At 42.9% G+C, this 22,064-nt stretch overlaps 1 protein-coding gene across 1 annotated transcript in view; it reads left to right on the top strand.

Moving 5' to 3' along the window:
- PLB1 (phospholipase B1) overlaps positions 1-22,064 on the top strand; it is a 328,328-nt gene that overhangs the window by 81,127 nt on the left and 225,137 nt on the right. Inside the window, exons 17-20 of the mRNA XM_069236215.1 lie at positions 3,171-3,251; positions 13,177-13,242; positions 14,804-14,904; positions 18,074-18,155. Coding sequence (XP_069092316.1) covers positions 3,171-3,251; positions 13,177-13,242; positions 14,804-14,904; positions 18,074-18,155 — 330 coding nt within the window. The remainder of the gene's footprint in view (positions 1-3,170; positions 3,252-13,176; positions 13,243-14,803; positions 14,905-18,073; positions 18,156-22,064) is intronic.

The raw sequence follows: 22,064 nt of genomic DNA, 5'->3' as shown, positions 1-22,064 counted from the left end.
GTCTCTAAAAATCCAAAATGGATGAATCTGATTTTTGGAGGAGAGATCTGGCTGAGCCCACCCACTGGTGTGGCTAAAAATCATAAACACACCCCTCTCCTGCCCTCTCCTAATCTAATCAGGGGGGCACCTAGCTGTCTGGGGTTGCAGGATGTGGGGGTGTTGCTGGGTGCTCCAGATGTCCTTCTCTGCCTTTGAAGACCAGTTTGGCAGCCCTCCCCCTTCCTGCCTCACCATCTGCTGAGGGGAGATTCTCTCCCCCAAGCACATTCCTTTGTGTGAAGCCAGGCCACTTCACACCTCATTAAAGTGGCCTGGCAGAAGCTGCTGCAGGCTGGCCAATCAGAGCACAGCAGCAAAAACAATGCAGAGCTGAAATTGGCAACTTTTTAGGTAAAGTCTAAACTTTTTACCTGCACTAGTTATATTAAATCCAACAACTGGAAGTTGTGGGATTTATTATAACAATCAATTTGATACCAAATTCTTGGTATGTAACATTTAAGGAGACTTTAAAATTTAAAATAAAGTCTGCCCATTCTAGCCTATGAAGGCCATTTACTTCAATGAGGGAAAAACTAATTTGGCTGTTTTTACCTCACCAGGGCTTAAAAATCTATTTTTATAAAGTCCCTGCTTATAGTTACATGGCACCCAGCCCTAGGGGCACATAGGGCACACCTTAGGGGTGACTTATATGTAAAAATAAGGTAGTTTAAAACTTTGGAAGTACCTTTAATTCCAAAGTCGAATTTGCATATAACTTTAATTTAAAAGCAGCCAGCAAGGCAGGCTTGCTTTTAAAATGACACTGGGCACCTCAGCAATGCACCTAGGTGTGCACCACCTATGCTGTGGTCCCTAAACCTACATGCCCTACCATATACTAGGGACTTATAGGTAGGTTAACTTAGCCAATTATAATTAGCCTAATTTGCATATCCATTTTACACAGAGCACGGGCCCTGGGACTGGTTAGCAGTACCCAGGGCACCATCAGAGTCAGGAAAACACCAGCATAAAGTGGAAAATGGGGGCAAAAAGTTATGGGGCCTCTGCAATCAGCCCCAGTTTCTCACATTTAGAAACACGTTTTTTTTTTTTGTTTACAGAAAAATATTTTTCACTGTGGATAGACCCTTCCCTCTACACTCCCACCCAATCTTGGGGTGATATATCCCTCTTTCTATCCTGGAAAGGGGCTTGCATCAGCGCATGGCTAGAGTAACAAGCATTTGCAATGCAACAGGTCTGGCATTTCTCCGAGTTAGAGCTATTAGCAGTTGTAAACTCCCAACCGGACCTTCCTTGCCTCATTAAATGGAAAAATAATTAGGCCGATCGCACTGCTAAAAAATGGAAATGGAAATAGAAACGGTCTCAGGGTCGATGTCATGCAAAGCACTCGACTTCTGCCAAGCGAGATCGGGCTGCGAAAAAAGATAAAAAGTAGTCCACAAACCGGGTGGAAAACAGCAAGCCTCGTATGTTTTCAGTATTTGGTCGCTGCGCTCGTGGAGGGCTAACCACCGGAAAAGGATGCCTTCCACTGATGAAAGCAAGCAGATTTAAAAAAAGGCAAGCCCACGAACCAATGAAAGACTCTGACGTGACATGGGCGGGGCTCCGAGCCCTTTTCTAACTACTACAGCATCTCGCCAGCGATACGCATGCGCAAGCGCATGCTATCCCAGGCTCAACCCTAAAAATCACATCCCTTGAGTGGGATTTCCGGGTGTGGACAGCTCTTGTTACCTACCTTTTCACTCTTTATATTCTAGAGCATCGCCTTCAACTGTATCCGCCGTAAGATGGAGAACGCAGTGTGTCGCGGCGCCCCGCTGATGGAACACAAGGATTGGATGAGACTACACCGCGCCCTTCCATGCAACAATAAAAAACACAACCCATCAAAAATCACAACAGAGGGCAGATCTGCGGTCAACGCCCTACACTGGCACTCATTGACCACCCAGGGAGGGATACACATGATAATTTTCAGATCATGGAGGAACATTATACTTCAGTGGGCCATTTACTCCTAGCTCAGCATCTCTATGCACATTTCTCTGCAGTCTTCATACCACACATTTCTACATACAGATCTTTACACATCTATCCATATTTACAAGTAAAACACCTATTTGATATTGATTGCACACCAGCACAGGGCAACAGGCCCATTCTCTTCTTCAGCTTAGCACTGTTCCTAACAGGAGTTTCCTGTAACACCTCAGACTCTGCAGTGCCAGGTAGACGTTTTCTGTGCTTCCCCAATGTGGTACTCATCAATCAATCTTGAATAATAATCTCATTACAGAAGTCATATTTTCAGTTCTGAGACCCTCGTCAACAAAGTATTCAAAATGCAGGTTTCTGACCTCGTCAGCACAACCACAGATGTAGCCTCGAAAACAGAAGATGACGGGAACCATGGTGAAAACTATCACAGACCGCAGGGCACAGGTGGTATCGACAAGAACCACGTTAACCTTGCCAGGCACTTATCAGCATCATAAAACATCATTTTGGACCTGACAGCAACCAGTGAGATGAATAGAGTTATCACGCAGGCCAGTGAGCTCTCTGTAGGCCCCTATCTCCTGCCCTGTATTGCTCCTCTTTGCACTTTTTGTTGACACAGGAAGAGTCAAAGAGCCCACCTCAGGGGATAGGACCTCAGGGGATAGAATTAGCTAGATTCAAACAAAGCCTTGAGAAGATGACCCCAGCCCCTCAGCAATGGCAGTCCTGACAAAAGTCTACTATTGCCACAAAAACTGCTGACTGCCTCTTCTGGACTGACTACCACCCTTCATAAGACCCATAGTGAAATAGGGACTCGTTTGGAGTTTGGCGGAAAGAGTGCTCCATCAAAAATGTTGTGGACGTTCAGCTGTCATATTACAAGAGCATTATAGCCAATGGCACTTTACATGTGGTGGAAAGGACAACCCGCGTTTTGATGGAATGCCCTATGCTCTACGCACTCAATAAAGCCCATGTGGTCTTCTGCCGTTCAAGACTTCATGCCTGGTTTCAGCGTTATCTGTGTCCTGCTTCAGAGTTGATTGCTTTTCTCTGGTGACTGTCATTTTTCACCCTTGTGTGGTGGGTACATTAGTGAAGTGTAGAAGCTTGAGAAAAACATGTTTCTTTTATGATTGCAGAAAATAAACTTCACTGAAGACTGGAAGCTGCTCACATTATTTATTGGTGGAAACGACTTGTGCGACATATGTGATGATCTGGTAAGAAACTTTTGTTCTGACCTAGTTTTCTGCACATAATGCTAATGCATGATGTTGTATCCCTCTGGTTGTGTTCCATTTAAGAAAACATTGTAGTTATGTGTTTATCAGACGTTCTTCACCCTAGCATAGAGCACAGCTGTCATTGACCCAAGATGTACTCTCTCTTTCTGAAAATAAACCCAACCCTGACTGATTTCTTACTTCTCTTTTCCAGTGACTCCCTTCCACTGCTCCAACAATACTGACACCCTCTAGATATTTGCCCTCTACTTGTGCCGCATGACAAGTCCATCGGCTTCATCACTGACCAAAACCTCACCTTAACTAATCATAATGCTAAACTGAAAAAACACACCTTGTTAACTCTATGTACTAGGTCTTCTGAATCTATACTGTTATGATCCTTTTTAAATAAAACTCCTACTTCCAATTAAGGTTCTTGAACCTCTTAGCATATATTCTAAGTAAGAGCAAGTAGAGAAATTATCGACCTTACAGCTTACTAGGATTTAACATAACCAAATAGGAAAACTTGTTTTAAACAAAGACAAAACATGCAAAATAACACAATAGAACAGGTAATGGAATAGGTTACTTGATTATAAAATCTCTTTGCCATACCGGTTTCCTCCTGTTAAGTCTCACTGGTCTTCCCACAGGAAAAACACCACTCCTAATAGAACAATTACCATCCAAAATTCCAATATCAAATTCATACGAAATGTCCTGAGACCTCACCAGTCTGGACATGTTCCAGGCATCACCTGAGTTCAAAAATGCAATATTCTTCTTCACCTTAGTGATGATAAATTGAGCCATAAACACAGATAATCTTGGAATCTTGCGGGCCTTGCTAGGAAATTGGATGATGTGGACTGGGTTGCCTATATAAAGTCACAAGATGTGTGTCTCTTTCAAGAAACTTGGGCCGAGGGCCAACCAAGCATGGATGGGTTTCTTTCATTTAATATCCCTGCACTGCCTTCAGAGAAAGCAACTGGTCGCGCAAAAGGGGGTCTTTTAATCCTTTTAAATTCAAAGCTCCAATGTGACTATAAGGTTTTAGAATTTGATTGTCCCGACTTGATGGGTTTACAAATTTCTTTTAATCAAAATTTTAACATAATCTTAATTAATGTTTACGCCCGTTCTGTTGCACGTGGTACAGAATCACACATTTTAACTTTACTCTTTGACTTTTTAGACACGCTACAAACTAATTCCTACTTAATTATTGCAGGGGATGTAAATTGCACTTTCGAACCCTCAGCGTTTCTTAGTGATTTAACTGCGAATGAGGACGAATTATGGGGTATTGCACAATTGGATGGTGATAGTTATCCTCCACGCTCTCGTGTAGCAACTCAGCTTGCTACACTATGCTTAAAGTTTGGCCTAAGGGCCTGTAATGGTCGAACTCCTTCTGATTTAAACTTGGCACCGACATTCCTACGAGGTTCTGTGGCCAGCGTAATTGATTATTTTCTGGTGGATGTGCGTCTTTGGCCATTGCTGCTAGATATGAGGGTAGATTCAAGATGCGAGAGCGATCACTTTCCATTGTTGCTCACCCTTGCTGGGAATAACTTTGGTAGAACCTTGAATATGCAAACATCAATGGCCCCTCCCCCTATTTTAAACAATGCTTATACAAAGGTGAAGTGGCCAAAAGTCATGTCAAACCCCTATTTGCTATGTAAGATCTACCAAGTGTTCTTAGATAATCTGTCAGCCTATGAAGACTTCGAACCAGAAGCCATTCCACTTCTTGATATTCACGAAGATATGATGGTTAAACTTCAAAGTGTCTTTTATAAAAAGGTAGCCACGGCAAACCGGCAATATGGGGGTTCACCTAACAGCAGTTGGTTTAATGATGCATGCATGAGGGCTAAGACTGAGTTAAGGAAGGCTATACTGGCCGGGTATACGGGGGCAATCAAACAAGCAAGATTCACGTATAAAAAGATAATCCTACAATCAAAGAAAGCTTGGGAAGATGCTATTTGGCAGGACTTGCTAGATGCTACTAAAACAAACAACAATACGCTTTTTTGGGAACTGCTGACTAAGCACGAGAGAGGGGGTAGGTTTATACAAAGGAACCATATTCAACCTGGTACCTGGGTGGATCATTTCTCTCTCTTGTACGAAGGAACTGCCTCCACTGGGACTGTCGATTGTGAGAAAGTGGGACTATACCCCCCAATTTCACCCAATGCTAACCTTGCCACTTCTCTGTCCAGTGGGAATCTATTTAACTCTGAAAGTTATATTTGCTTTTCTCTAGAAGAAACTGCAGACGCCATTAAATCTCTAAAGACAGGTAAAGCCCCAGGCCCTGATAAAATTCCAGGTGACCTTTATAAATCAGAGTTACCCATCTGGACCTGGTATATTAATATGCTGTCAAACAAAATCGCAAAAGGAGGACAGATCCCTGAGACGTGGAAGGGTGCAGAAATTATTCCAATATATAAAAAGGGCAACGTAAATCTTCCAATTAACTACAGACCGGTCAGTTTAATTGACAACCTACAAAAAATTTTTGCAAAACAATTGTTAGTTAGACTGACGAGTTGGGTGACAGAGCAGCAGATCCTATCACCACTTCAGGCAGGGTTCCGCTCTAGAGTTAGCACGGTTGACCAGGTATTTAGGTTGACCGTGCTACACTGGAAATATGTAGTCTTGGCAAAGCAAACACTATCTGTCACTTTTGTAGACCTGCGCTCTGCCTTTGACCTGGTCCCTAGAGACAAGCTTTGGGGAGTGCTACACAAAAGAGGGGCACCATCTGATATCATTCATTTATTAACACGTATGCATGAAGGCACATACGCTCAAGTAAGATGGGGTAACCAAGGCGAACTGACTAACAAGTTTCCCATTAAAAGAGGTGTTCGTCAGGGATGTGTCCTAGCGCCACTTTTGTTTTCTTTATTCATTAACGAGGTGGTCCAAGAACTCATGACATGCCAGAATGATGCTCCCAGCTTAGGCAATCAGAAAATCCCAATTCTTCTTTTTGCGGATGACTCTCTATTGATCTCAAAGACCCCTATGGGGCTGCAAATTCTTGTGGATAGATTTAAATCATTCTGCTGGAATTTTGGTTTAGAGCTGAACTCGAAGAAAACAAAATTGATGGTGCTTCGCTCTGGCTCTCGTAAGAAGTGTACGATCAGGTTAGATGGAGCTATTTTGGACCAGGTTAGCTCTATCGACTACTTGGGTGTGAGGCTTACAGACTCACTCCTCTGGGACGAACAAGTCGGTAAGAGTGGCGGGCTTTTGCAACATCGGGCAGCATCCATATTACGCCTTTACAGGAATACGATCGCTAAAGTTGTGTCTCCAGCAGTAAAGATCTATGTGGCCAAGGCACAGGGTGCTGCTGTTTATGGTGCAGAGATTTGGGGCATGACAGATAGCAGTAGGATAACTAAAATTGAGAATAGCTTTGCTCGGGCTCTATGTGCTTGTCCCACTAGCACCCCATTAACCCCCCTTTTTTTAGATCTAGGGCTTAAACGTATAGCCGATTTGATTATCTTACGGCCCCTACTATATTGGGTGAGGCTTTGGGTAGTTCCTGAACTGGCTATATATAAGTCTTCCCTATTAGAATTGTTAAAAACCTCTAACTCCAAGTCCATACCATGGATCAAACACGTATCTAGCTGGTTTTGCATGCTAGGACTGAGGAACTTCTGGGAGAATCCCCAGCAACTTGTGAAGCCCCATGTAAAAGTATTGAAGAGAGCTTACTGGTCCCACATATGTAATAATTACATTTCTCAGAAATCGAATGGTCATTTAACTAACTCGTTTATTGATTTTAAATGGTACCCTGAGTTTGAACCATACTTAGATACAATACCTGATTTGTTAGGCAAAAGTTTGTATGCCAGATTTCGATTTGGAACATTACCCCTGAAGGCCTTAACGAGTAGATGGGGACCTAAGTCAAGCTCTGATACCTGTCCTGTATGTGGCATTCCTTCCGAAACAGTAGAACATTTTATGTTTTTTTGTCCCGCCTATTCAATCCCAAGGTTTAAATGGATATATAAAATCTGTAGGGAATTGAATTTAAGGAAATGTTTTTTAGCTTTGCGGATCTTAAAAAGCCACAATTCAAATGTGACAATTTACGCAGTAAGTAAGTTTTTAGCAACAGCATGGCGCATACGCACTTTTTATTTACAATGAGTTGAAATTGTTTTAAGACGGGCAAACATGGATCATTCTTTTTTAAAAATTTTCTATGACATTATGGTTTATATTATTATATTATATTGTATTGTATTGTATTGCTTTGATGGTCTGTTGGCCGAATAAAGCTTATGTGAAACACAAACAGATAATCTCTTCTTGAAAACCCAGGCTGTCTCACCACTACTATGACACCCACTTTCCACTGCTCAACCTTCACTGAATTTTTTCTGCCATACTTTAACTTGTATTTCTGTTGCTATTTTTTTCAATGAAAAGAAATTTCCTCCTTAGAAGTTGAACTCCACTTTCCACCTTTCCTTAATTCACCCATGCTGGGCTCAGTTTAGTATGAGACTTCCTGCCTTTCAGTGAAAAAAACTGGAGATGCTGAACAAACACAATTAGGTGTATTGCTATGTGCCCACCAAATCACATGTAAGATTTCCTTAAAAGAGGATTTAGTGCAACCTGCTCTTTGAGCACACCTCTTCACTACTCTATTCATCTATTCTGCAAGACCATTGGCTTGTGGAGGATAGAGCGCCGTTTTCAAATCTTTTATAGAAGGACCATCCAAAAACTCACAGATCTTCTATGACACAAATTGCACTCCATTACCCATGATTTATAATTTAGCATTTCCTTCACGAGAAAACTAATTCTTAAGGAATTCTATCACTGTCTGGGTATTCAGCATAGTCACACACTTAGCCACCACCCATTGGATATATAATCAACTAGAAACAAAACATTACATTCTTTACGAGGCATCAATCCAAATGGACTGACTATATCAAACCCTAATTTCATCTAAGGATCAGAGTGAAATTCTATAGGCGCAAAAGGAGCAGTGTGTATTACTCTACACTTGTCATTGTCAGCACACGGCGACAGTCTTTCATTACACTATCCACTTGGTGACCTATTCAAGGCCACCAGTACCATTTTCGTGAACTAGTCTTTGTTATATTCTTGTCTAGATGTCCTTCATCTGCCGAATTATTCAACTGTTCTCTTAGGCCTACAGATGGCACCACTCTGTCGCTCCTACAGATTTTGCCTTCTATAACACCAAGTTCATCCAGCTTTGGCCAAAATTCCCTAACACATTCAGGAATATCTTATCTACTGGCCACCGCTTTACTATTAAATCCTTCAGAATGATCAAAGATTACAATCCATTGCAGAACTCCAGTCATTAAAGCTGAATGTATTCTCATAAACCCATACCACTAAAGAAGATTTGCCAACTCCACATTCTTCCTGAATAGGAAGTCAAGATAAACAGTCAGCCATATTATTCTTGGCCTTTGGAATGTATTCCTCACTAAAATTAAACTCCGACAACCCTTCAGTCCATCTTTTTCAGTGCTTAATTTGTGCTTGTTGTTTCCGGTGCTGAGCACCCGCACTTATTTTTGAGGGCCGGCACTTATTCTTCTGCCTCAAGCATTTGCTGCGAGCAAAAGACACACATGGGAAAGACGGAGGAAGTGAAAAACAAAAGAGCGTCACAATGGGAGAAAGCAGAAAGCTGCAAGAGTGAACTGAAGGGGCAGGGAGTGGCTTGGAATGAAGTGGCCCGAGATGGCTTCAGGATTACGCTGCCTCAGTATTCTTTGTTTCCACATCTAATTGCAGCAGCCGCGTGTTTAAGAGGAGGGCTTTGAACACCGGCACCTTGTTATTTACAAATTAAGCACTGATCTTTTTAACCTGTGAGTCAAAGTCTCAGAGCATCCACAAGTAAACGTCTGTGGCAGAGGATAATGATCTGATCTTAGAGTAAACAGTATCCCCCACAGGAAAAACTTGAAATGAGAAATCACCCAACAGACAGCCAATGCTCCTGTTTAATGATGAATAATGTTCTTCCGCCCCCCTCAGAACACGTGATACAAACGCCTTAACATTTTCCTCACCATCTACCAGTTGCGTTAGCAGTGCTCCTAGCCCGCAATGCTAACATCATAGTCACAATGGTTTTCCTGCGTACATCAAAATACCCCAGTGTGGTCAGACTGCCAATATTTTCCTCGATAAAAACAAATGCTTCTTCACACTCCTTGGACCAAACAAACTTTACACTTTTCTTGAGTAGACATCTTATAGGTTGTAACAAACTAGCACAACTAGCAATAAAAATAGCACAGAAAATTAATGTACTGTATCTTTATTTTTGAGGGATGGTGCTCATATAACACCCTGAACTAAATCCAATTTTGAACTGATACCCTCACCTGAAATTGTATGACCCAGATATGTGACAGAAGTCACTCTGAATTTACACTTTTCTTTCTTCAGGGTAAGCGCTGAGTTCCGCAGCCTACTCAAAACCGATCCTAAAGTTTCATCATGAACTTCTCTGTTCTTGACATACACCAGGATATCCTCTTGAAAGAATAAGACTCTTGATAACATATCTAGGACAATACTTTCTCTCACTCGTGGTTGCTTTTACCAATGCTATGTGTAAAGCTCTCTCTTGGCCTTGTAGCAAGATATGCAATGTAGAAATATTACAAATAATCAAATTAAAAATAAAGAGCACTCTTATTTCCAGCTTTGGAGAGGGAGTGTGGAACTGGGAGCCCATGGTGGAAATAGATGTGTGATCACCAAGAAGATCTATATGTGTTGTTCCTTTTATTCACAAATTTTCGTCACAAGTATAAGTTCCTAAATATGTGTTTCTGTTTAGTTAATTCTCTGGTTTTCCCACAACATTCCTAGTCTATAAATTACATTTTCCCTCTGCTTCCTGTTAACTTTTATTTGTTGATTGTTGCACAGTTGCACTTACTTTTTGGCATTGGTTGCTGTAGGTTATTTGGCATTATATTTTATGTATATACTACTTGAATGGTAATTCTTTAATTATATGCATCATCTGTGTTTTACAATATCTTTTTTGAAAAATATGGCAACTGGGGCAAAGATTTGGGCAAGTAATTTCAAGAAAAATATGAAATGGCAGCTTAGCTTTTTCCAGGTCGCCAGAGTAGATGTCGCACCACCAGAAGGCCCAGGTTTCTGATACTATGAGGTACCATCTTCTGTGCACTGTGGAATCTGGTCTTGCACTGATATATTCAGTCCCGATATCAAAAAGTACCCAGAATATGTGTGAAGTATTTTCCCTTGGAAAAGGGGCTGGAGCACTCAGATCTTCTCCAAAGAGCTGAGGGGGGCTCTGCGTCACTCACCGCTGCAACAGAGCACCCTGCGCACACTACCCCCATCCACTCGCCCAGCTCCAAATTCCACATGTTTATTTTACAAACATACCAATGAAATAATCTGAGATTGGCGTCTCATTTTAAATGCAAAGCACGATTGTTGTGTACAAAGAAGATTACTACTCTATTCTCCTTTTCATGCATATAGTATATTCATTAGTGGTTATGGTTTGTGTCAGACTCTTCAAAGTCCACGCCTTGAAGCTCTATTATAAAGTGTTCCAACCCCTACTGCTTTATAGATACTCATTCATATGATCCCTGTGAGTGTGTATAGAATGCATTGCCCAGTACATTGCCTCTCGTCGCTCATATATCTCGAATGAAGTTGGAGGTCTCACTACTAAATTAGAACAGTTCAATTGTCAACGTTGACATTAAATTGGAACAGTCAGTGCATGTTCCACAAGCATCACACCTGGTCAATTTCAAGAACCAATGAATGATACAGCTGAGCCACTCCTCCTAGACAGCAACGGAGGTCATTCAACGTCAGTATCCGCCAACAACAACACTGGCCAGCAGGATGCTTTACTGTGGTACCTTCTATAGCCAAATCTGGAGATAATGATAATCACTCTGATAGACTCAAGTACCACTGCTTAATTTAAGAAGTTGTCGGATGTGATGTCATAAGAAAGTTACTGGGCTAGGATCCGACAGGCTGTCCGGCCCGCTTGGAACTCAGTGACCTCACACAGTCCTATAATTAACATATCAGCTATTTAGTTAGAACTAGGGGAGGGGCTGATGTGCTTGCAGTCTACCTGGTGAGATTACAAGGCATAACATTCTCTCTGATGGACTCTAGTATCTCTGCTTAATTTAAGAAGTTGTTGAGTGTGGTGTTGTAAGAAAGTCCTCAGGATAGGTACCAAAGTCGTAATGAATCTGTTAATGCTATCCTGCTAGATAATTATACAGAACAACAAAGGCAGCCCTATCCAATCAGAACCAGGGCCACATCAACATTCTAAAAAACAGCAGTTCTTATTAATGACATATGTATATTTAATGAAACAAAGGCACAATCACAATGACAACACAACAATAGAATGACACAAAAAGGGAGTCAGCCCCAAGCACTCTTATAGAACCAAACACAGTATTCAATAATTTAATAAATACATTTGTGCAAAATTCATGAGAATTATAAGGTGTCAAAAGTGGAGTGGAACCCACAATTGACTAAAGAAATCAACAGTCAGTAATCATAAAACACAACACAAAAAGGTTTCCAAAAAGTAGACAAAACAACCTAAGTTAATCAAATGTCCATATGTAAACCCAATTAATTTCAAAGGGTCAGGTTCGTTTAAGCACAATCAATGGCATTTTGACCCGCTAACCGATGTGGGGTCTCATCAAGACCAACAAATGAGAGAGACAGCTACAACAGAAACACAAGTGTTAAATGATTAAAAGACCAAATGGCCAATTAGAGAAAAGCAAGGGAAGGTCCACGTGTATGAGAAAGATGGTAACGCACCCACCTGATCATAAGAACGAAACGAAGAACCAAGTGCTCAACACCACTGGTGCAGAATCTAAAATTTACTTACAAGGGGGCCTTTGCACTGTATTTACCACAATTCCAAAGAGAACAAGTAGTAGCCATAATGGTTACCCCAGTATAGAAGGAAGAGGCTTACCCCAAAGCTAATGACTCCAAAAGTAAAGAAATTGGTTGTTCCAAAAGGACGCGCGTGATCTGATCCTATCAGCCGTGCAATTGAGATAGTCCGCGCTGTATATGCGCAAACAGCGGAGAGCATCAATGGTTATATATCAGGTATTTATGGGAAGTAAACAAACAATAAGTAACCAATTGCTATACCAATCAATCTGAGGAACCTCAGGGCCTGTGTACATACAGGCAGGGTGCAAATGGTGGGTGCCAGTTCTGCTACAACTTTTTGGGAACTGGTTGCCATTTTGTGATGCAACCTGTGTTCTAATAGGTGACATTGCAAAATGCCATTTTGGAGAGAGCCACAAAACGACCTGCCTAATGAATATTAGTTAGAAATGTCACTACTTAATGCCCCCCACGAGAAAGTTTCTGACTCACAAAAAAGGTTTTCCATATTACAAAACATAATTTTGCTATCACAAACCCTGTGATTAGGCTTTGTGTCTGGAAAATCCTTTTGCACTTAAGGTTTGTAATTTTTTTTAATTCACACTCACTGCTTGGCTTGTATCTCGACTGAATGAGGGGAGAAGAAGGTTGTTTGTGCAAACAGTATCGCCTGCGGGGGTGTAGCTACCATTGGTGCAGCAGGTGCAGTGTCCCGGGGCCCACAGCCCTCAGGGTCCCATTGAAACCTGGTAATTGATTAATTTTATTACCTCACAGCAGTCAAAGGGGCCATTTCCCTTGCTTGAAGCAGGGTCCATTGCAGCCTTACATGTGTATAAGACTATGCCCAAATCTAACCTCTGACTTTAAATTTCAACAGAATTATTATTCTCCTGAAAACTTTGTGTTGAACATCAAGGGAGCCTTGGACTTCTTCCATGCACAGGTACACACATGTCTGCTTGGCACATTTTAAAGTAATCAGTTGAATGAGCCACTTGTCTCTATGTTTGCTTGGGCTGTTGGCTTTTGTTAAACAGAAACCTTACATGATGAGATGTCTAGTATGTGGGGCATGTGGATTCCGGCTACTGAGTAATCTCCAAGCTTATATCTTGAGAAGTTAAGTTCCTCGTCAGGAGGCTGAATACTAAACAACTCTTTCCCAAAAGAACCAGGACCATATTGTGGATATGACACTGTGTCCCGCTCCGCACCGCACTGCACACTTAAGTCTGCGCACTGGGAGCAGACTTGGAAAATGCGTCATATCAAAGCCAATGGGCTGTTCCCAAAGCAGTGACAAATGTTTTTGCCTCTACTGGCAACAATCAGTCAGTCATTAGTAGAGCACGTCGCTTTCACCCTGGGGGTATCTGGGCACTGGGGTGCGATGTCTCTGTGGAAGAGCCAAGTCTTGAGTCTCTTTCTGAAGTCTGCCAGTGAGGGTGAAGTTTGGAGGGGGGAAGGTAGGTCGTTTCAGGCCTTGGCCGCGATGTAGAAGAAAGAGTGGCCGCTGCGCTGATGTGTGTGTGAGGGCCAGAGACGAAGAGCGCAAATGCCTGGTGGGTTGGTGGAAGTGTAGATGGTGGTTGATGTAGTCTGGTCCTAGATCGTGTAGGGTTTTGTAGGTGTGCGTGAGGAGGATTAGTAAAAGAGGGACTGGCTGTTTAAAGATACTGGCCAGCTTTCCACTTTGCAGGTAATAACATGGCCTGCATTTGAATTGAGGGAAGGGATCCCCTCCAGGCATGCCCCTGCATTTGGCTGCAGTGGCATGCCTGCAGGGGGGCCTCTTTCCCACCTCTCTGTGGCACACAATTTGTAATATGGCACAAGCAGAGGCCAAGTGTTTCCTGATTTGCATGGGCCCGGCTCCATGTAAATTAGGAACGCCCTCTTGAGGTTGCACCATTGCATGTGTAGCAGTATTGCGATCTGTTATACAGAAGGGGCTGTGCAAGCATCAGTGGCCCGTCTGTAATACCAATGTGCCCCAAGGGTTTTCAGGACAAGCACACATGCCGGTTGTGCCCCCTGTGCTCATAGTGTAATACATTACCAGGAACTGAGATTTCCGACACATTCAGCATACCAGTGGGCATCATTTTAAAAAATGTGAACATTGACCTCATCATTAATCCTTTCCAACTGTGCAATTGCAAGAAATGAAGAAGGATTTTTTAGGAAGACTTATTGAAGTTGATCATTGTCTGGTAGAACACATATGTACATAGCTTTGCAGCAGTACTTGTGGGTTGAATGTAAAATCATTCTGCGGCATCTTTAATTCCTCTTTTACTCCATATTTACAATATTGCAATATTGCTCTTTGGATCACTGATATCCCATTGTATCTGGTTATCCATAACTCAATGATTTCATCCAGAGACTATCAAATCATATCTCAAAACCGCCAATGATGGCAGCTCCAACACTGCCCAGGTTGTGAGTATGCCTTGCACAACTTCACTCGGCAAGCAGTAACTTGTTGTCTCTCCTTGTAGGTTCCTCGGATGTTTGTGAATCTGGTGAGCGTGCTTCATATACTGCCACTACGAGAATTGTACCAGGATAACAGGGTGTCGTGCCCCAGGGCTCTCATGAGGTAGGAATCACAACATAACATGCCCTTGCTTCAATGCTATAGGGCTTAGTTGAGTGAGAGTAAGTGAGTGGGCAGTGGCAGCTGTTAAACTTTGAAACTGGTGGAGATTAAGACCAAAACAGAATTGTTGAGCGCACAGTCAACTGTCCCAAGGAGTCGGTGGGGAGAGGGGAGTTCTTCTGGCAATAACATTGTTTTAAGTAGGCCTAGAAATGGTGTATTTTCCAGAAAACAATCTTTGATAAATTGACCAAAAAGCAATAGGTTTTACAGGTATTTCTAAATGAACACTCAGAATTCCTACTGTGCGGCATCCAACCTCCCAAGTTATCACTTTTACCTTGTCCATTCCTCCTAATGTTAGCCTGAGCCCTACATCTATCCCTTTACTTTATCCTAAACCTTTCTTTGTCCTGATTGTAACTAGGGGGCGTAGCTTTAGGAGAGGGGGCTGTGTGGGGTGTTTTACCACCTAATAAATGTATTTCTGATGGATAGTTGGGTACAGGTGCTTTCAGTCCGGTAAGGTGAGGTGCCTGTTGGATTTTACCAGGAAAGTTTACATAAATACAGAAAAAAACGCACACACCCTCTCCTTCTCTGCGTTGGTAGTCTGCAAAAATGTTGGTTAGTTTACAAAATATTGTGTTTTCTCTCTTACTACCCCTGCCAGTTAACATTCATCTCCCCTTCCACTGTCCCGTTAGCCCCTCTCATGTGCCCTGCTTTTTAGGTCTCGCCTAGCAGGCGCGTGCGCTGTTTCATCGAGACATTCTGTAATTACTCTGTGGGCCGACACCCCTCCCATCGTTGCTGATTCATTTGTTTGAGTGTCCTTTATAAAAGCTTGTGTGTGTGGATAATTTTACTTCTTTGTCCCTCCCTTTGGACTTTTTCTCACGCCTATGGAGCAGTGACCTATTATTTGTGTTCCTTCGCTTTTCCTTATTTAAGTTAGAGTGCAGACTATTTTTTTAGTTGCTCTCTGTCCAGCTCGTGTTTTCTGAATGTTTCCTTTTTAGTAACCTGAGTTTATTTTTTTGTTTGCAATGCTTTCCTACTAGCTCTTTATTATTGGTTTTCCGTGGTCATCTTTGGCTGTGCTTTTTTGCTAAAAGTAACGTGTACTTTTTTCAAGGGGAATCTAAATTATTTTCTTTATTTAACTTCAGTGTGCTTTTTCTTGCTTTTTATTGTATGCTTTCCACCCCTGTCTGTTTTTTTTCAAATGTTTAGTTTCCTTTCTTGTGCTTTTTATCTACAGTGCATTTTCCAACAACATGCGTTTTTGCAATGTTCACTTTTTTAAAACTTTTTATATTTTATTTTAAATTGTTTACGTTGGTTTTCAGTGTGCAGCTTTGGATGTGTTATTCAAAAGAATTGAAAGGGTACTCAGCCCGTATTTTGATTTCTGTTTGGTGCTTAAGCTTGTTTGCCTGTACTTCATCACTGAAGTAAATGTGTCCTTTTTAAAATGTATTCTAAATTATTTTATTTTTCTTCTGTGCGTTTATTTTCCTCGCGCTTTCCTACTAGCCCGTGTTTGGATTTGTCTTTCGTGCTTACGTTTGGTATTGATTTTTTACACAAATTTTAGTACCAAACAAATAGCTTTTTTCCAACCCTACTAATGATTGGAAGCAGTGGTGTATATTTAGGGCTACAGGAATTATGCTGATGGCGAAGGACAAGTTATGCGGCAGGGATGAAAAAATAATGCAATATTGAGATTGCTTGCCTCATCCCTAGAGATACACAATGGGTACTAATCTTCACAAAATTATGCAGCTGAGTATATATTTAGCAGATTGAGCTTGCTTAAGTAAATGTACGTTTTTGAAAGTGAATTAGAATTTTTGCTTAATTTTTTTTTTTTTTTTTCCGTGCGCTTTCCGATGTTGCTTTATGGTTTATTTGTTTACAATTTAAGATCAAGTTTGGTGACATTCTACTTTTGAAGTGGATTCAACATTTATTTATTTCCTCTCCGTGTGCACATCTAGATATTGTTTTGGGTTTCTTTGTGTTACAATGTAAGGTTGAGCTCTCAAAAATAAGTGTAAACTTATCAAAGTGAATTATAATTTAGGTTTATTTAAAGCAATAAACATGGTTGGGACACGGTTTTCGATTTTTATCTTCCATGCCTTTGCAATGCTGTTTACCTGCTGTGTGCTTTCCAAATTTGCTTGTGGGTTTATCGGTTTTGAGTCTAAGATGGAGGTCGCTAGGATAAACATGTGCTTTTTAAAATGGATTCCACATTTCCCAGCCCTGCTGGCCGTTTACTAGTAGGGCGTGTTTAGGGTCGAGCCTGCGTTGCATGCGCTCGCGCATGCGTATCGCAGCGAGACGCTTTAGTGTTTACAAAAGGGCTCGGAGCCCTGTCAACGTCACGTCCGTGTTTTTCATTGGTTCGTGGGCTTGCCTATTAAAACCTGCTTGCTTTCATTAGAGATGATGCTCTTGGCATGGGCGGTGTGGGGGTCCCCCTGTCCTGCCTTGCAGACAGTGAACATTGCAGGGGCGCTAGTGCACCCTGCGGGCTACAGCCTTGCCACCACCTCGATTACGAGCCAGAGACAAAGCTGTTGCCTGTTTCCGCTAGGCCGGCGGGCGGAAACCGTGGTTTCCACCCGCCAAACTAGCAGGAAATTCCTAATAGGTCCAGCGGGGTGATCGCCACCAGGGCAGCAGCCACCCTGTTGGGAGTATGGCGGACAGGCTTTCCCATCCGCCAAACTCAAAATGAGCCCCTAAGTCCCCCAACCATTTCCAAACACTGCCCTTAACAAAAAAGCCAGAACTATTGTCTTTACTTGTTTGTCAGAGTTTAGTTTAGACTTATATTTCAAAAAGGTAATTAAGTTATAAAGTTGAAGGCATTAGATTGTCTTGCTTGCTCTCCGAAAAAATAACTTTACTGAATTTCTGAATGAATTCTCCCCCGGTTTTAGAACAATCCAAGGACTTTATTATTTTACTAAAGATGTATTGTATACGTATAGTGTACACATTAATTTGGTGCATCTGTTAACGTTTGAAGGTATGCTGTTTCCTTGCTTCTGAGACTTGCTCGTTTGTCGTCTCTGTCCAATCTCTCACTTGTTTTCAAATTACAAATTTTCATGCAATCCTTGTGACCCATGTCTTTTACTCCCATCAGGATTCTGTGTGGTTGTGTGGTAAACCCAGCCGATAACTCCACAGACCTTGAGACTCTGGCTAGATACAACAGAGAATATCAGGTAAAATTGCATACCCTAGTCAAAAACAATGATTTCTTTAAAAAGCCAGAAAACTTTGGACGCCACTAGTTGCATTTTTTTCTGACATAAAGATGTTTAGAAATTAAATAAACTATATTAGTTTGCTATCTTTGGTATGGAAACCACCACCATTTTGCTCATAAAGCTAGTACCTCTTACACTTTAGTATGAAACCACAGATTGTGACGACATTACATCTTTAGGTGAGCTACTCCCTACGAAAGAAACATTTCAATCTATATTTAATTCCTGGATCCAGCATCCTGTATATTGTACGATTTAGGGCCTAATTTAAGGTAAGGTGGGTACGCCACTGGTCAGCAGAGGCTATGGCCTCCATTGCTCTGGCATAGGACCACACAGTGGCTGGTAGTTTTAGTAGGGGGGCGGACGGGACACACATATACACTCACTCACACCTGTGTGCTCACACATGCATGCACACACACACACACAGATCCATTCACAACACTCACTCCCAAATATTCATACACATATGCATGCACCAAACATTTTTAAAAAAATCACACTTAGCTGCACAGCTCTGCCTTGGAGGTCCCAGGAGGGTTGGCACTGCCTACGTCAGCCAAAGAGGGAAGGCAGCAGTCCCTACCTTATCACAGAGTGGGATGGAGTCAGTGAGAGTTGCTAACCCCATCCCCACTCTGTGATGAGGTGTCAACGATTGACACTTTGCCCTGGGCGTTTCAGGGGTCAAAGCTGAAGTGCCCAAGTCCGAGGCAAGCAGTGACGCTCCCTCTCATCATGAGGGGGCGGGCCATGAGGCACGTTTTCCAGGCTGAGGATATCATGGGGCTGCGAAATCACTACATTCACTAAATTAGCCTGTGCTTAACCCAGGGGCGGCTCCTCCATTAGGGGGGAGGAGCGTCGCCCCCCTGCCAGCAGCAGCAGCTGCTAAACCTTTGTAAGAAAACGATAATAAACTGGGTTTATTATCGTTTTCTGGTAAAGGGGCGGGGCGACGGAGGTGAGGAGCAGCGCTCCCCCTCCTTGCATATGAATGTTTTGCCGGCTGTCTCGGGCCGGCCAAACACACATGCGCAGTAGGAATATGTGACAGAACAACTAGGTCCTAAACAACTATAGCCTAAACCACTACTGCTAAACAACTAAAAAGTCTCTACAACTAAGTACTGAACAACTACTGTCTAAACAACAATTGTGCATGAATAACATTTGCCTGAACAACTAATATATATATATATCCTAAACAACTAATAAACCATAAAAACCAAAAAGAAAACCTTACCTTAAAATTAGTTGTTCAGGCAATTGTTAATCAGGCACAATTGTTGTTTAGACAGTAGTTGTTCAGTACTTAGTTGTAGAGACTTTTTAGTTGTTTAGCAGTAGTGGTTCAGGCAAGTAGTGGTTTAGACTTAGTTGTTCAGGATGTTTCCCGCGCAGTAGGGTCTCTGCAGCCCAGCAACACAGTTGCTAGGCTGGAGAGAGCCTACACAGGCTTACAGTCTGCCTGGGAGCACGCTGGCTGGTCGCTTCCAGACAATCCTGACACTGCTCTGAACAGCGTGAGGATTGGCCGCAGGGCAGGCTGGGAGCCTGTGCCTGCTTGCAGCGACGGAGAAGAGGAGCGGCGCAGGAAGGTAAGTGGTTTTCTTTTTTAAATTACATTTTTATTTAATTTAAATTAATGTTTATTCCCTCCACTCTACTTCCCCCCACGCCACCCGCCCTTTCCTCACCCCGCAACCCGCTACTGCTTAACCCTTTGTTACTTTGGCACAAAACACAGTGAGGCTTGGCTTGGTAGTAATGTGTAAAGTATTTATGCAGCACCTGAACAGTAACAAATAACAGAAAAATCTCACGCCAATTAAAAAAAATAAAGTACATTTTAGTAGATTATTTGAGACCAGGATTGCAAAAAACTGATTAGTAAAACGGAGATGTGCAATTTTAAAGATTAAGTACATAGGTGGTCATTACGACCCTGGCGGATTACTTCCGCCAGGGCCGCAGGACGCGGTGGCACCGCCGACAGGCCGGCGGTGCCCCGCGGGGCATTCTGACCGCGGCGGCTTAGCCGCGGTCAGAGAAGGGAAACCGGCGGTCTCCCGCCGGTTTCCCGCTGCCCCCAAGGAATCCTCCAAGCTTGGGGATTCCGACTCCCCCTCCCGCCATCCAGTTCCTGGCGGTTCTCCCGCCGGGAACCGGATGGCGGGAGGGGGAGTCGCGGGGCACCTTCCCACTCCGCCGGCTCTATTACGAGCCGGCATCCTCGTGGGAAGGGAGTTTTTCCCTGGGCTGGCGGGCGGTGTTTTGGAGACCGCCCGCCAGCCCAGGGAAAAACTCATAATACCCTCTGCGGTCTTCTGACCGCGGAGCGGTATTATGGAGGGCGGAATTCTGGCGGGCGGCCTCCGCCGCCCGCCGGAATCGTAATCAGGCCCATAGTTCTTAAAGCCAACTGTAGTCATCTGGTTGCTCCAGACTGGGACAAAGTCACATGTTCAAATCCAACCCTGGGCTAGCTGCAAGGACCAGGCTAGACCAGATGAGAAATTTACCTTAAATCCTGGATGCGAAGCATTGTGGCATGCAGCAGCAGTCCTCAGGAAAGATCTGACGTCCAAATCAAGGATGCATCACACAACAGTGGTTCAGATTTGCTGCGAGGGCAGCAATGTGGGCTTGCATCCACGATGCATCATGTAGTGCCAGTTCCGATGAACTGGGAGGGTTGCAATGCAGGCTTCTGTCAAGGCTGTGTTGCACTGCATTGGTTCCAAGGAGAGCTGTAGGGTGCTGCATTTGGTTTGTGTCACACTGCATCAGTTCTGGTGGCAATAACAGGTGGGCTGGTACGGCACAGTTAATCCCACTTCCAAAGGTCCAGGACTGGAGGAGCACCTCTTGGCAGGCAGAGTACAGGTGCTGGCTTCAAGTCGGTTGGAGCCTTTTCTGTCCCTTAGGCTCTGATCAGGAAGCCAGACAAGTAGCCCTTAGAGTCACTCTGGTGGTCCTGGGTTCAAGATTTAGGTCAGTCCTTCTAATTTGGCAGCAGGGGAGTGGAGTAGCAGAACAGCAAGGCAGTCCTTCTTGCACCAGAGCAGCACAGCAGTCCTTCTTCTGCTTCAACAGGTCCAGAAAAGATATGAAGAGTGGCTCCGAGGGTCCTTTTTTATACCCGGTGCCTTCTTTGAAGTAGGAGAAGTTTCTAGAAGTCTCCCTTCTAGAAGAGCTTGGAATTTCCTGTCTCCCTGACCTACTGACATGGCCCATCCGTTACTAATATGGGTTTGCCCAATTATACCCCTCTTGAGTCCGGACAATATATCAAATCATAAGGAAAAAATGGTGACTCTCGAGAGATAAATAAACTCACATCATTTGGAACAATAAAAGATCAATTATTATTGTCCTAAGATTATAATTTCTTTTATTTTACTTAAATTCCAATATTGTGCGATATTCACAAATCACCACTATAAATTAATCCTATTTGACATTTCCCTTAACACCACCTGTAGCCTCTAAAAACAAGATGCAGTCTATACATAATCCTTATTGTCTTAATTTCTTGACGACACAAAATGTCTCACAAAATCCAGGTCCGTCAGTACAGGTGGTCCTCTATACAAACATCATTCAATGCAGTCCACTGTAATTATTTGCCCTGTAGAGAAATTGATGGTCTTTGCCACCATACATCAATCTATAATCAATAAGAATTTGTGATATAAAATAGTCGTTGCGCTTCAGACTCCTTACTTCTGGCCTCTTCAGGACCCATAAGAACTTTCTGTAGAATATGATTTCTGATGGAGCAAATCCATTCCAGATCATGAACAGTCACCCAGGCACTCGTCAGCAGCAAACTCGACTACGGCAATGCACTCTATG

Source organism: Pleurodeles waltl, chromosome 5, assembly GCF_031143425.1.
Source record: "Pleurodeles waltl isolate 20211129_DDA chromosome 5, aPleWal1.hap1.20221129, whole genome shotgun sequence".
Lineage (NCBI taxonomy): Eukaryota > Metazoa > Chordata > Amphibia > Caudata > Salamandridae > Pleurodeles > Pleurodeles waltl.
The sequence above is the reverse complement of the archived record's forward strand: the minus strand, read 5'-3'. Positions and strand labels throughout refer to the sequence as shown.